Below are 14,595 nucleotides of genomic sequence, written 5' to 3' on the forward strand. Positions count from 1 at the left end.
TAGTCACAAAATAGAAGTGATTATGGTTATCATACGAGAAATTGAATCTGTTGGGGGGGCTATTTTTTTTTAAAATCAGTAACTAGTCCACAGAGAAATCAAAATTGCTTGCTCACTTGCTACACTCATTTGCTGGATAACTGTGGATGAACGGATTCTGTGCATATGACCACAGCAGTGAGCCCTAAACCACTTGTGCTGAGTCTAGACTGGCTGACACAAGGTCATCCTAACTAATCCCCAGGGACACTGGTCAAGCTCTTAACCTGCACCTTTACTTTCAGAAGACAGGCCTGGTCGGAAGTGCACTCTAGGCCTAGGAGGTACCCTTAGCCTTGCTAAGCGGCTCAACTCAACCAGAGCGCCCCCTCCCTGTCCTTTGATCCCCGCCCCCGCCCCCCTCGTCTGGTCCCTGGAAGATTGCTCCAGTGCGACACAAAGGCGGGGCCTACGTAAACAAAAGCCCTGGGCCAGAAGGAGAGGCGGGGCCTCCCCGGAGGCCAGTGCGTGGTTGCGGAGTCGGACCGTCGCTTTGCTCCGCCCCCTGGGACTGCCAAAGCCACCATGGAGGAGTACCAAAGGCCCTGTGACGAGGTACCGCCCCTCTGGCGCCGAGAAGTGCCCCTCGGTCCCCGCTGTCGGCACGCTGTCGGGTGGTCTCTTAGTGCTTGGGGGGTTAGGATGCGGAGTCCCGTGAACCTGAGTCTGCTCCGCGGGGCCGGGATCCTTCTTGCCCTTTGGCGTCTCTGTCTCGCCGCCCCTGAGAGCCTGAGGGTGGGCCAATCCTCGGGATGGTTTAGGTGACCGAAAGCTCTTGGGGGCAGTCGGCAGGGTCTGAGAGGACCCAGTGGGTGTAGGGGGAGGCCTAACTTGGGGTGTATGGGCGGGTGTTGGCGAGCCCCGCCCGTCTGCGATCTGGGCCTGGGAAACCGGTTTTCTCTCTGTTTCTCCACCCTTTTGGGTCTCCTTGAGCTGGTGCTGCAAGGTGGCTCTGGTCCTGGGAACTCTCCGCAGGGACTGCTAGAGGAAGTGCTTTACGGATTAAGAGCCCTTGCTCACTGATTCAGGTTTCCCAAAGCCTCCCCAGAACTCCATGATGTCAGTTATTTTCCTGTTACTGATGGGAACTCTGACTTTTCATAGTGACCAAGTGACAGGCCCCAAATTAAAACTGCTAGGAATGACAGGTGTTCCATTTGAACCCAGGCCTCTGAATTTACACTTCAGCCCATGTTCCCAGTACTGTTGAATCGCCGCACAGCCTGTAAGAGTTTGCAAATATATTTTCTGTCCAGTGGTAGCCACTGGTGAGTGATACAAGAAAATGAAAGATGAGATGGTGGAGGTGCAATGTCACATGATCCTTGTAAGGGGCTTCTTCTGGTCCAATGGGAAGTTTTAGAGTATGAGTTTCTGCAGAAGATTATGTGTTGCAGAGAGCATGCATACTTGTAGGTCAGTGGTGAATCATACTAATGTGAGAAACAAGGACTTGCCCCCCACCCAGCCCCGCAAATTACATGGTTGACTCTTCCCCATATTTTCCCTCTAGCAAGGGTGCAAGGAAATCTTTTCTGCACCACTTCCTGAATACCTGTAATTTAAAAAGAAATAGGAGTGGAGATGTAGCTCATTGGTAGAGTGGTTGAGTAGCACATTAGAGGCCCTGAATTCCATCCCCAGCATCAGAAAAGAAAGATGGAAAACTAACAGACATTATTTGTGTTACCGTGGCCAACTAAACATCCATAGTATTAGGTAACTTCCCAAATTGTAGTGAAATGTGCATCATTTATTTCTTAGGTCAATTTTGAATGTGATTTTGAAACAAAATGACAATTTATCATGGGGCTTAAATATGCGACCTCTTTTCAAAACGCCTCCAAGTATTTAGATTTTCATTCCTCTTTTAGGGGGATGTGGGTAATTTTATAGGATAATTAATAAAATTAAAATATAAAAATCTATACTTAAAAATAACTTCAGAATTTACTGATTTCAAGTAGTTTTAAGTTGCATAGTGGTTTTAAAACACAAAAGTACCACTTTCTCAATGCAACCAAAATATCTCCATGGAAAGCATTCTTATATTACCTAAATCATCCTGGCTTATATTTCAGTTTTATCAGATAATCTAGTTCTACACTCAAGGACACTTAGATGTCATTGAAAATCTCTGTTAACTCAAGTTTGTAACAAACTATTCCAAAAAAAAGTGAGAGACCAATTTATACAATTAAAGTGACATTAATTTTGAATGACCGAGTATTGCCATAATCTTTAATTTGGGAAAACTTCGATTTGTCTCATCAATTCAAAACAAAATAAAAATTCCAAAATTGGAAATGACAATTTAGCATACTTTTTATGGGCCATTTTATCTAGCTAAAATGATTTCCTGTATACTGCTAGCACACAATAGACATCATTTATAGCTACTACCTGCTAATTTCTTAATCTTTATAATACAATGATTATCTAGAATGTTCATTAGAACCACTATTGTAAAAGCACTTTTCAAACTGGTATTTGCCTAGGCCCTGCCCAATCCTAATGGATCTGAATCTACAGGGTGTAAGATCAGCATCCTCAGGAGACCTGATGCCCCTAGCTCTATGGTCTTCTGTCACATCACTTTCTTAGGCCAGCTGAGGGTATCCTGTATATTGCCCTATGTATAAACAAGGGAAGCCTTGCTGAAAGCAGTTGTATCTTGTTTTCTCTGTAGATTGCCTTCAATGCTGATGAAGCCCAAAATATAGTCAAAGAGGTAAGTTCTGTTTGCTGTTATCTCTATGCTTGTTGTGTTGATAGAAAAATTTTAAATCCAGGTTTTGATTTTTCAGGCCAAAGTTAGAAATGTTAATGCTAAAACACCAAGGTTTAAAATATTTATTCACTCTTTGCAGGGGTGTGTATGTGATCTCTTGCATTCAGTGAGGCCTATTTGGACTTTTTCTGAAAGACACACTGAAGCACTGTTTCGAGTCTACAAAAAGTACAGAAGCTCTTTTTTGGAATCAGTTTTAACTGATTCTAGTGTTATCAATGTAGATTACCTGTGGGTGAGGCTATCAATATAGACTACCCTAGGGTTACCAATATAGACTACCTTGGGAGTGAGGTTATTAATCTAGACTACTCTAGGAGTGAGGCTATCAATATGGACTATGCTGGGGGTGAGGCTATCAATATAAACTATCCTGAGGTTATCAATATAGAATACCTTGGGGGTGAGGCTATCAATATAGACTCTCCTGAGGTTATCAATATAGAATACCTTGGGGGTTAGGCTATCAATATAAACTACCCTAGGGGGTGAGATTATTAATATAGACTATTCTAGGGGTGAGATTATTAATATAGACTACCTAGGGGGTGAGATTATTAATACAGACTATTCTAGGGGTGAGGTTATCAATATAGACTAACTACCCTGGGGGTGAGGTTATCAATACAGACTACCCTGGGAGTAAGGCCCTGGGGGTGAGGCTATTAATATAAACTACCCTGGGGTGAGGTTGGTAAAAACCCTGAGCTGGCTCACAAGACTTGCTTCAATTTTGGCTGTGGCACCTGGGGCCTGTGTCCTAGCAAGCCCTGACTGAGTTCTTTCTGGGCTGGATCGGCTCCAGCTTCTGAGCATCTCCAGTTCACCTGGAGACAGTTCTTGACTTGCCTGAGTGCAAGTCATCTTATCCAAAGCTCAGCTGGTCTGGCCCTGTATAAGAAGAATCCGCTCAGCTTCTCATAGGATTAGGCAGTACCAAAAACACTGTGGCATTTTAATGGTTGAAGAATTATGTGTTAGAATATTTAATGATTTAAAATATTCAGAGTATATTATGTAAAGACATTTTTAGGACTATTTCATTAAAATGAAGCCAGCTGCAGAGGCAGATGGATCTTTGTGAGTTCGAGGCCAGCCTGGTTTCCTGATCCAGGAAAGGTGCAAAGCTACACAGAGAAACCCTATCTCAAAAAACAAAAAAACAAAAACAAAAAAAAAAAAAAAAAAAAAAAGCAAATGTTTTCAATACCCTCACAATGCCAGAGCAGAAGGAAGAGCAATTGGAAGGCAGAGGTAGCAATAATCTTATTTTTCAAAGTAAAATGTCAAGAGAGACTGTCTTTGGCTAGTAGATATGAAATAAAAGATGCTGGGTCTTTGGAAGAGCCACGTAATATATTTTCCTTACCCGAGTTTTGAACCATATGAAAAGACGAAAGTGTTCACTTGGAAGAATAAACACCACCTTTATTGTAGATGGAACTAGGCTGATGACCAGATCATGTTTTACTAGCCCCTGCTCAGTTCTGAACTTGCAATACTGGCTTTTCCAGCACACAAGGGAAAGTTTGAGTCAGCAGAGAGAAACACAGGATAATGTGTCTCTTTGGTCTGGGTGGAGAAATGAAAACCCAAGTCCAAGATGCTTGAGAATGTGCTTTTCTCTGATGAGTGTGGTAGAACAATGCTGATCATTCACCAGCCAGGTCACTTACTCCATCTCCATAGGAAGGAATGGTGGATGGGGTAAGAGATCAAAAATGTTAGACATTTGTGTGTGTGTGTGTGTGTGTGTGTGTGTGTGTGTGTGTGTGTGTGTGTCAGTGACTAAGTGGTACTAAAAACTACTAGATGCATTTTATTTCTTTTGGTTTTTTTTTTTTTTTTTGAGATAAAATGTTGTTATATAGTCAGGATGGCCTCCAGGTTGTCATCCTCCTGCCTCAGACTCTCAAGTGATAGTATTACAAGCCAAACCACCACACCTAGCTTCCTAGATGCATTTTAAGAGTATGAACATTACTGAGAATGTGGTTAGCAATATAAGCCATTTAATTGAAAACAGTCGGATACCAAGTGAACTTGAATTCTTTACCTAAAAAGACGATACTTAGGAGAAATCTCAGTGTCAGTCCAGGTTGCTTTGGGGACCATGTCTCAGTTCTCCTTTGTCTTGGAGACCTTTTTCCTGAGTCACCTTTCTACGTCACTGAAACATTTCTACTGAAGGGCTGGACAGGCTTAAACGTCCAAGTACTGCTTTAAACATCTTGGGCCACCCTAGAGAACTCCCTAATTTCAATAATCATTTCTCTTTTATTTCATACTCATCTTCTTCTCCATCTTTTCATCTCTGGCTAATTTACTTTTCCTTCTGTGCTTGTAGGACTACTCATATACTAGTACCAGGAGACATTTTGTTCAGTGAGGGATCGAATTTCCCCCATGCCCAAAATTCCTCAGAGAAAAACTTCATTATAAATGACATAAATTCAAAACAAAGTGTGTTCATTTCGGAGCATTCAGAAAGTACATAAAAAGTCAGAATTGCTTCAACCACAAACATTGATTAAGTACCTACTGTGTGCCTAGGTCCTGAGCTTTGCCCTGGGAGAACACAGAGCTCTTTAAAGCTCTGTTTTGTGTAGTGTGATTCATTGTTGATGTAATTAGTCAGGTTAAATACTCATTAATAGTAATAAGCAGGGCTGTTGACATCCTTCCAGTATCTTCTGTTGTTTGGAGCAGAACGTAAAGTGGTACTATTAATGACTTACAACAGCAACAACGCAGATAAAGCAAGCTGTGCTCTTACTTTCCCATTAAGAAAAGGCCATGTGGATAGTGGAAAAGGCTTTTCCCAAGGTCATCAGCTTGGTAATAGTAAAGGCAGAATCAAAACTAAGTTCTCCAGCCCCTTAGGGCACTTCCTCTCCTCTGCCATGTTATTGAAATTTCAATAGTAATTTGGCTCACTTTATTTCCATTAGCCCCTTTAAATTATATAAGCTATATTTTACATATTATTAGTAAAGATTTTATAATACCCAGCTAAATATTCTGTCTTAATGAGCCTCCTTATAAATCTTTACTATAACCCAATTGTAGTCAGTGAAGACACATTCATATTTGTGTGTTCTGATCTAGATTCTGAAACCAAATTGAATGTCTATTTTCCAGGATCTATCACTTGAATATAAAATAAATCAACAATAAGAGTAATAATAATAGTTATCTATGGGCTCATTCTATGCCAGTCACTGTGACTGAGAACTTGGCATTCATTATCTCATTTCACCCTTCATCATCTGAGAAGATGACACTGTTTTCTTTCCTGTAAGAATCAGTTGTCATGTCCTTGCACAGCTCCAGGGACTTACTTGACTTGCTTGGGGGCAGTAAAGGAATGAAGAAAAGATAACACACACGTACACAGACACATGGGCAGACAATCTGGGACCAGGTGGCATGGGCTTCCCGATGGAGAAACCTCAGCACCCAGGAAACTCAGCTTCTTTATTATATAGAGTTGAACAAGGAGGCAGGGTTATTACATACAGACAGGGAGGCACAAGGAGGAAAAGTCTCCATGGGGAGCAGTCTTCAGGCTGTAGACATCTGGAGGAGAAAGCTATTTGTGGACATTTTCTGCACATTCTGCACACTATCAACATCTGCATGTGGACCAAATGAAGGCTTTACCATCCTTCTGCACTTGGGGGTGGGGGAGGCTTTGCCATTGTCCCATGGGTCTGAGGCTATCGGGTCCCTTGACATGACTGTGCCCCTGTCAGAAGCACAAGCACACATTCACTCAGGATTTCATTCACTCAGGGCTTGCCTCTCTCCCCACAATCTGGGAAACAGTGGCTTAAAGTTGGTAGGCCATTTGCTAAAGGTTCCATAGCAGACATTTACGAATCTGGCCTTCCAGCCCAGGACTGAGATACTAAATCCATTGCTGGGTGTTTGTTTGTTTGTTTGTTTGGTGTTTTTGGTTGTTTGAGACAGGTTGTTTGGTTGTCTGTGTAGCCCTGGCTGTTCTGGAACTCACTGTAGACCAGGCTGGCCTCGAACTCACCATTGCTCTTAATCAGGTGTCAAAAGTGGATGCAAGTAAACACTGTAAGATATTATTCGGCTTTTTTTCCTAGAGTATCTTTATTTATTTTCACTGGCATGTGTATTGGTTGTTTTGTAGCTAAGCAATTATATAGCATGAATGAGATTATAATTAGCATCCATAGAATTATGTTTTTAAATTAGTCCTATCCTTTGTTTTGAGCACATGAACCCTAGTTTTAATCCGATCTGTTTCAAAGCCATTTTAACCAGTTAATACTATCTTAATCCTGTAGTCATTTTTATCACTTACTGTTTATGATTTGTCTTTCCTATGTTATAAACATTAGAGTTCTTTTATTAGTGTTCCTGCTAGATTAAGCGTTTTACTACAGAGGCATTGGCAAATTGATCTTTATATGACCTGTAATATTTCATAGCATGAGATAAGGCTTATGGAAGTGCTTTGAAAACCCTTAAGCAGTTAGAGACAGTGCACAACAAACATTTAGTACATGCACGTTTTCTGCTATGCCTTAGTGGGTGGTGCCTTGAATTTCATTTGCAGTATATGTAAAAACTGGTTCATTTGGACTAATGGAGCTGCCCTTTCTCCTAGTGTGTTGATGGAGTTTTAGGAGGTGAGGACTACAATCAAGACAACATCAACCAGTGGACTGCAAGCATCGTGGAGCAATCCCTTGCACATTTGGTTAAGCTTGGCAAAGCTTATAAGTACATTGGTGAGTACTGATACTTTTATCCTGATTTTCTCTGAATTTGGAGAATGCATCTGAATGACAGGCGCTGTAGTTGAACACTAATAGTGTAGCAAGCACTTCTGACTTATCCCTTTGAAGGTAACACAGGATGAAGTGTGAAAAGGGAGGTCTTTCGGTCTAAAAAAGCAGTTTGAACTGCTTTCCCTTGATGAGACCCTTCAGTACTGTCTTCCTGTCAGCCCTCCATGCCTGTGTATAGGCCTGTGAAGAGCCACACACCAAGGACAAAGTGAAATATCCCCTGCATTTCTGTCTGAAGTCTGTTAATAACACAGAGCACAAAATTTGATCCAAAATTTTTCTGCAGTACAATTGCTGAGGTTATAGTAATCGTTCATGAAATGGCTGAGTCTTGTGAAGTTAAATTCACAATGGTCGGTGTTCAAAATGAGAGACTGTTTTAGTCTACTAGCTGAATTATTTTGTGTTACCTTTTTTCAGCTTTTAGAGTTCTAATACAAATACTTCAACCTTGATTCTTTTCCCGTTTCAGTAAGTGTTATTCTATGACTTTCTTTGTAGTGACCTGTGCTGTGGTCCAGAGGAGTGCATATGGATTTCACACAGCCAGCTCATGTTTTTGGGATACTACATCTGATGGTGAGAGACCATAAATGAATTTACCCTCAATCAAAGTTCCAGCAAAGTCAGTCTGGACTTATTGCGTAGCTCTGCTTAAAGTCTGAAAAACACTGTATCAATACAATTGCTCTGTATATAATCACAAGTAGGATTTCAAACCAGTATGAAATGTGAAGGTATAACATGTTAGAAGAAATGTTACTTATATTACTGAAAACTGTAAGAGTGTGTGTGTGTGTGTGTGTGTGTGTGTGTGTGTGTGTGTGTGTGTGTGTGTGTGTGTGTATTAATTACTTAGTGCCTGGTAATTTTGATGTTTTGCTGATATATCAAAGTGCTCTTTTTGTATGTTTTCAGGAACCTGTACTGTGAGATGGGAGAATCGTACCATGAACTGCATCGTTAATGTTTTTGCGATTGCAATTGTCCTGTAACCCACTAAACATTTTGGTTAAAGCCATTTAACCTAAGTTTGTTGAGTGCATCCTTTCTAAAAAGAGTAATAATTACCTATTAATGTGCTAGATGGCAAGTGTGCAATATGCTTCAAAGCTATCAACAAAAAATGAATATTGTAAGCAAAAGTCTAATAAATAAGAACTTGGTAGGTTATCTCATATTCTATACAGCTTCATTTAAAGACACAAATGTTAGCCAAAAAACAATGCACAAATATTGACTGACATAAAAATAGAATATTATATTTATACAAACCTTTCACTAGCATTATGCACCCACAGAGATGGGAAAATCTATTTAGATATTGACATTATCTTTAAACTAGAAAACATAACAGGGATAAATATGTGATCAGTGCAGAGAAAATTATATGAATTAGCTAATATTTTTCTTATTTATTTTAATTTCTCCCCTTCATTGAATTATATATAATAGTTCTTGGAAAGTAATTTTGACACCCCCCACACCCTCATCTAATGTTATAGGTAGCAGCTATAACCAACCTGTTTCATTTTCCTGAGAACTGGCAAATCCATGTTCTTAAATGTCAATTTCTTGCATTTACACTTGAGGTAGAATTAAATGATAACCAGATTTCCTGGTTAAGCAAAATTAGTTAAGTCCATAATCAAGAGTATAGGACTCAGACAACTGCCTTAAAATCCACTCATTATCTACTGAATGACTGTTCTGCATCTCTCTCTGCCGGGCATGGCAGCTCTCCACATGGTGTTCAGGTGTTAAGTTTCTTTGGTAGCTGTTCAGTTGGAAATCTGGTATTTCTGAGGAAGGGCCAAAAAGAAAGGAAAGAGTCTGGACCTCCATAGAGAACTAAGCAAAAGGAACACACTAATTGGTGACAGAATTATAGATACAGTTTTTTAAGGGTTGCTTCTGACCAAGTAAAATACATAAAATATGCAACTCTTACTTAAAGGCCTTATTAGTAGTCTTAGCTATACAAGTAATAAATTTTATCATTGCATTAGTTACAGCTATGTGTGCATAATTTAAAATGCTTACGTGGCGTTAGGACTGAGTGGAGTAGAATATACATTAAAAGTGAACAATCATTAGCAGGTTATCTAATATCTCAGGGCTTATGAAATATAGTTAAATTTATTAAGAAAATCAATGATAAAACCTAGGATACACAGCTGGCCACCCAATGCAAAGTCAGTCTGCCATTTAACCTTGAAAATGAAATCAATTTTACATGTCACCACTGACACCCAATCCATGTAAGGACTGAAATCACGATTCATTAAATTTGGGGGTAAAGAAAAGCTCAGTATTAATGGTGACAATATTACGACAGGATTCTTGTAGGAGTACTACTCTCACTGTTGGCATTTTGCTGAAGAACTGTAATGACAAGAATGCAAAGAGAGGGTTTAATGCAGTGATCTGTGATTTCGGCACATCAGAAATTCTTTGTCATTACCTTTATGTACTTTATGCTGCTGGCTCTTGTACCTCTGGAGATTATAATAGTGACCAAACTATCTGTGCAGTTAAGGCTTATTTTTGATGATTGTTGTTGAAGCCTCATTTTAAAATAAATCATACCTCATGAGCTTGCTATCTGCTGTTTCTGGTTCAAATATAATAAAGACTATCTTACTGTGCTGTACATTTGGCTCTGGTTGCTGATTCAGTGCTCAAGAAATCAGGATTGTGCTCACTTTAATAAATTCCAAGCAGGATGAATGGAGGAGGAAAGCAAATGTGGCACCACATAAATATACTACAATAAATAAATATATTCATATACACACAGGTCTGACACAGGAAGGTCAATAGTGTGAGGCAAGACTGTGTCTCAAAAATATTGCTACCCAAATTTAGTGTTCGTCATTACAATATAATGAATAGCTTCTATTTCATGCATTTTATTTATGATTTTTAGCTCAAAGTTTTTCTTTAAAGTTAGTGTAAAATATGTTACGTAACTACTTATGAACATTTAATGATTGTTTTTAGAAGTTAATTTTGTCTTATTTGTCAAATTATAAATGAGCTGCTGCTTCTTTAAAAACAATTTGGGAATTTAAGTAAAATTAGAGTATTCGCATGTAATACTCGAATACACGTGTAATTCAGTTAGTGTAAGCACTAGCTGCGGTGTTTTGTAAAGCTATAATTTTGTGTTTGTGAAGTCCCAATAGACTGCCTAAATAATGGCAACTTCTCATTAAAGAGTGCTTCCCTGTCCTTCCCAAGTTGGGTGTGAATTGTGAGTCATTGGGTGGATTTCACTGCCTCCATTCGTCATTGTATTTTAAAAGTCTGAGTCAAAATACTTACATATTCTTGATAACAGTTATTTTAAAAGGATGAGAAAATATATGACTATTTAGGGAAAAGCGATTTAGTCTCTTCTATGGCACATACCAAAGAAAAGTTGAAGATGAATGGAAATTCTTTGCTCGTGTGCTGGAATCTGTCCAAGGTGAAATTGCTCTATGATTCAAAAGGTGGAGCTATGTTTGTGGCTAAAAATTCTGTGTCCAGTGTTAAATAGTTCTGTGACGTTAACTTTCTACCTTTTACAGTGACTATTTTAATTTAGTGTACAAAGTAATGGGTTTCATTATGGCATTTCCAAACACGTGTCATCCCTGATATCCCATTGCTCCCTCTGCCCCTCCTCCTTTCTTTCATGCCCCATGTATGCTGTGCAATAGTCTTAAACATTCATCCCTTATAAATGTATTAGTTATTTTTATGAGGATGAGCCAATGGCTTTGTGCTCACTGGGAAAGCATTCTACCACTAAGCTGTATCCCTCGCCCTGTCTTTACTTTCAAAAAAAAAAAGCTCCACTTACTGTTTTCTGTGTGTGGGTGTTTTGCCTACATGCATGTCTGGGCACTGCTTGCGTGCTCCATGGTGTGTGGAGGCCTGAAGAGGGTGTCAGAGTTCGAGACAGTTGAGAGCGGTCAAGGAGGTGCATGGAATCAAACTCAGTCCTCTGCAAGAGCAACCAGTGCTCTGAAAGGCTGAGCTGTCTCTCCAGCCCCAGGTTTCACTTTTTTATTTTGAGACAGTCTCCTTTTGAAAGCTCTAGGGATCTTTCTTCTGGCTTTTTCTTGGTTTTAGGGCATTTTGTGATGGGGATTCCAGCCCCCAGCCTCTTGCTTTCTTTCTTCCTTTTTTGTTTTTTGAGACAAGGTTTCTCTGTGTAGTTTTGGTTCCTATCCTGGATCTCGCTCTGTTGACCAGACTGGCCTCGAACTCACAGAGATCCTTCTGCCTCTGCCTCCCGAGTGCTGGGATTAAAGGCATGCGCCACCACTGCCCAGCTAGCCCCCAGCTTCAAAGCCAATAGAGGAGCATCTTCAGACCTCACCTCTGACCTCTAAGGTTTAGATTCTTTTTTCCTTCTGCCTGGTCATTCATCTTGTACTACTACAAATCCTGTGACTGCATTGGCTACACGCAATAATTTCTTGTATCTACAAGATCTTTAATCACACCTGCATAGTTCGTTTTACAATAAACAAATGCACAGGTTTGGAAATTAAGGGAACATCTTTCAGGGGCTATTATTCCACTACAGCTCTATCACCACATGATTCCTAGTGTCCGTGGATTCTCCACATGAGTACCAAAAAAATAAGAGACCAGGCAGAATAATGGTAAGTGAATTGAACGTGCCCTGTTCCAGGGGAAGTTATGTTCCGAGTCCATCCACTGTTACTGTGAAGGAATGCAGGCGCAGGGGTGCTAATCTTTCAACTTAAAAAAAATCACAAGTAATGATTATGGTATGAAAAATATCAAAATTTTGAAGTTAAAAACATTTAAACATTGACTTTTGACCTAAGCCAACCCAATAGTGTTCTTCTTACTCTCTATAGTCCTACTCCTTCCCCCTCTTCTATCCCTTCCTTCTTCCCTTCTCTCCCCTCCTTTCTTTTCTTTTCTTTTCTTTTCGAGACAGGGTCTTGTTACGTAATTATGTCCAACTGTCCTCCCTCCGACGACGACGACTGTCAAGTGTTGGGATTACAGGTGTGATTCATCATGTCCAGACCCCTACATTATTTGGGAATCACTTGGGAGATGAGAATGATAGAATAATAGAAACATATTACCTTTCCGTTCCATGTTAGGACTTTCCTGGGGCGACTGGTCTTTCTCATATTAAATCCCAGTATGAGAATTCTCACTCAGATGAAGGTAGGAACATGATGTTTCTGGGAACATAAATACAAAAAGAAAGGGAGACAAAGCCCCTCCACCTCCCAAAGAAGGCAGGGGTGAAAGAGTAAAGAAATATCAAGAATGTTATAGGAATAGATGACTCTATGCATAGAAAACTGTAAGAAAAAACCCATCAGTGGGGATTAAGCAGATCCCTTCGCACGTGACTGGATTGTCTCAACTTCATAGTTTCCCATAGCTCTGGCTTCCTTCCACTAGCCCCTCCAGCCCCCTCCTAGAACCTCCAAGGATTGGATAATGTGCTCACACACTATACTGATTCTACCAATAGTCAATGAGCCAAGAGCAGGGAGTGAAGTCAGCCGCAGTGTGGGCTCAAGGCCAAGTCAATACCGGTTGCAGCTGCCATAGTTGTCACCAGGCTAATAAGGACCAGATAGTTAACAGAAATCATGTCCTATGAATCATTGGCAGGTTTTTTTTTTTTATGGAGGCAATTTAGCGACATCTGTCAATTTTTTCTGCTTCTATCATATGAATAGTTCTTTGGCTCAGTGCTACAGAACTAATAGCACGGTTCATAAAGGGAAAGGGCAAATAAGGCTTTTCTCTTTGAGATTATTCATAAAGCTAGATAAAAATGAGAATAAGACCAGGTATGGTGTTACCCAGAGGAAGCGGACGCAGTAAGACTGCGAGTTTGAGGCCATCCTAGCCACACAGTGTGTTTTAGGTCAGTCTGAGCTGCATAACAGGGCTCTCAAAAGCGAACAGAAAAAGAAAGCCAGAGTGTCCACCAAGAGGACAAGGGATAAAGTATGGAGAAGAAAAGGGGAAAGTCATACTTTTTGCATGAAGTAAAGTTGAAATAGTTGAAAGAACTATCAACTTTTAAGTGATTTTAAAGAGGATGCATGAATATATTTTTATGCAAAACAGTATACTATAGTACTGTCATGGTCTAACAAATGATTTGACTTCCATCATGCCTCCTCTTTGTCCTCCACATCTGAATCTACCCCCAGAGGGTAAAAACTGGTATTTTGTTGTACATGATTCAGGCTACTGTTTTGCATTGATATAAGTATATGGATGTATTGTTTTTTACAGCTAGCTATATGTGATGTATAACTGCAGATCTCTCTTTTTAAAGTTTGTTAAATGTGGGCCTAGAGAGATGGCTCACTGATTAAGAGCACTAGCTGTTCTTCCAGAGGACTTTGTTTCAACTCCCAGCACCCATATGGCAGACAGCTCACAACTGTCTGTAGAAGCTCCAGTTCGAGGTAATCCAATGCTCTCTTCTGGCCTGTATTGATACCAGGCACATTTATGGTGCACATACATATATGGAGGCAAAACACCCCCACACATAACAATAAGTGACTCTTAAAAATAATAAAACAGGAATTTTTAAAGGTTACATGGAGGGAGCGCTCATGTGTGCCATGGCACCTTAGGACAACTTGTGGAAGTTGGTTCTTTTCTTCCATGGTTTGAGTCTCAGGGATCAAACTCAGGTCCTTAGGCTTGGCAGCAAGTACCTTTACCTGCTGAGCCTCCTCCCCTACCCAAGACTGCCTTTTTTATGTTGTACTTTACTTATGGATTTTTTTTTTCCCCGTCAGAGTGTAAAGTCTCCTTGTTGAGCTTAGGTAACAATTTATTCACTTTGAACATTTAGGTAGTATCCCATGTTCCACTCTTTAAAAAAATCTGGCTATGAAAATCTTTGCACAAATCCCCTGG

At 40.1% G+C, this 14,595-nt stretch overlaps 1 protein-coding gene across 1 annotated transcript; it reads left to right on the forward strand.

Annotated features, from left to right (window-relative positions):
• Window positions 1–473: 473 nt before the first annotated feature.
• Dynlt3 (dynein light chain Tctex-type 3) lies at window positions 474–10,309 on the forward strand. Its single transcript, XM_028881408.2, has 5 exons — window positions 474–594; window positions 2,729–2,770; window positions 7,473–7,596; window positions 8,158–8,235; window positions 8,575–10,309. The coding sequence occupies exons 1-5, from the start codon at window positions 565–567 to the stop codon at window positions 8,649–8,651; spliced, it is 351 nt and encodes a 116-aa protein (XP_028737241.1). The 5' UTR covers window positions 474–564; the 3' UTR covers window positions 8,652–10,309.
• Window positions 10,310–14,595: the final 4,286 nt, after the last annotated feature.

This window comes from Peromyscus leucopus, chromosome X, assembly GCF_004664715.2.
Source record: "Peromyscus leucopus breed LL Stock chromosome X, UCI_PerLeu_2.1, whole genome shotgun sequence".
Classification (NCBI taxonomy): domain Eukaryota; kingdom Metazoa; phylum Chordata; class Mammalia; order Rodentia; family Cricetidae; genus Peromyscus; species Peromyscus leucopus.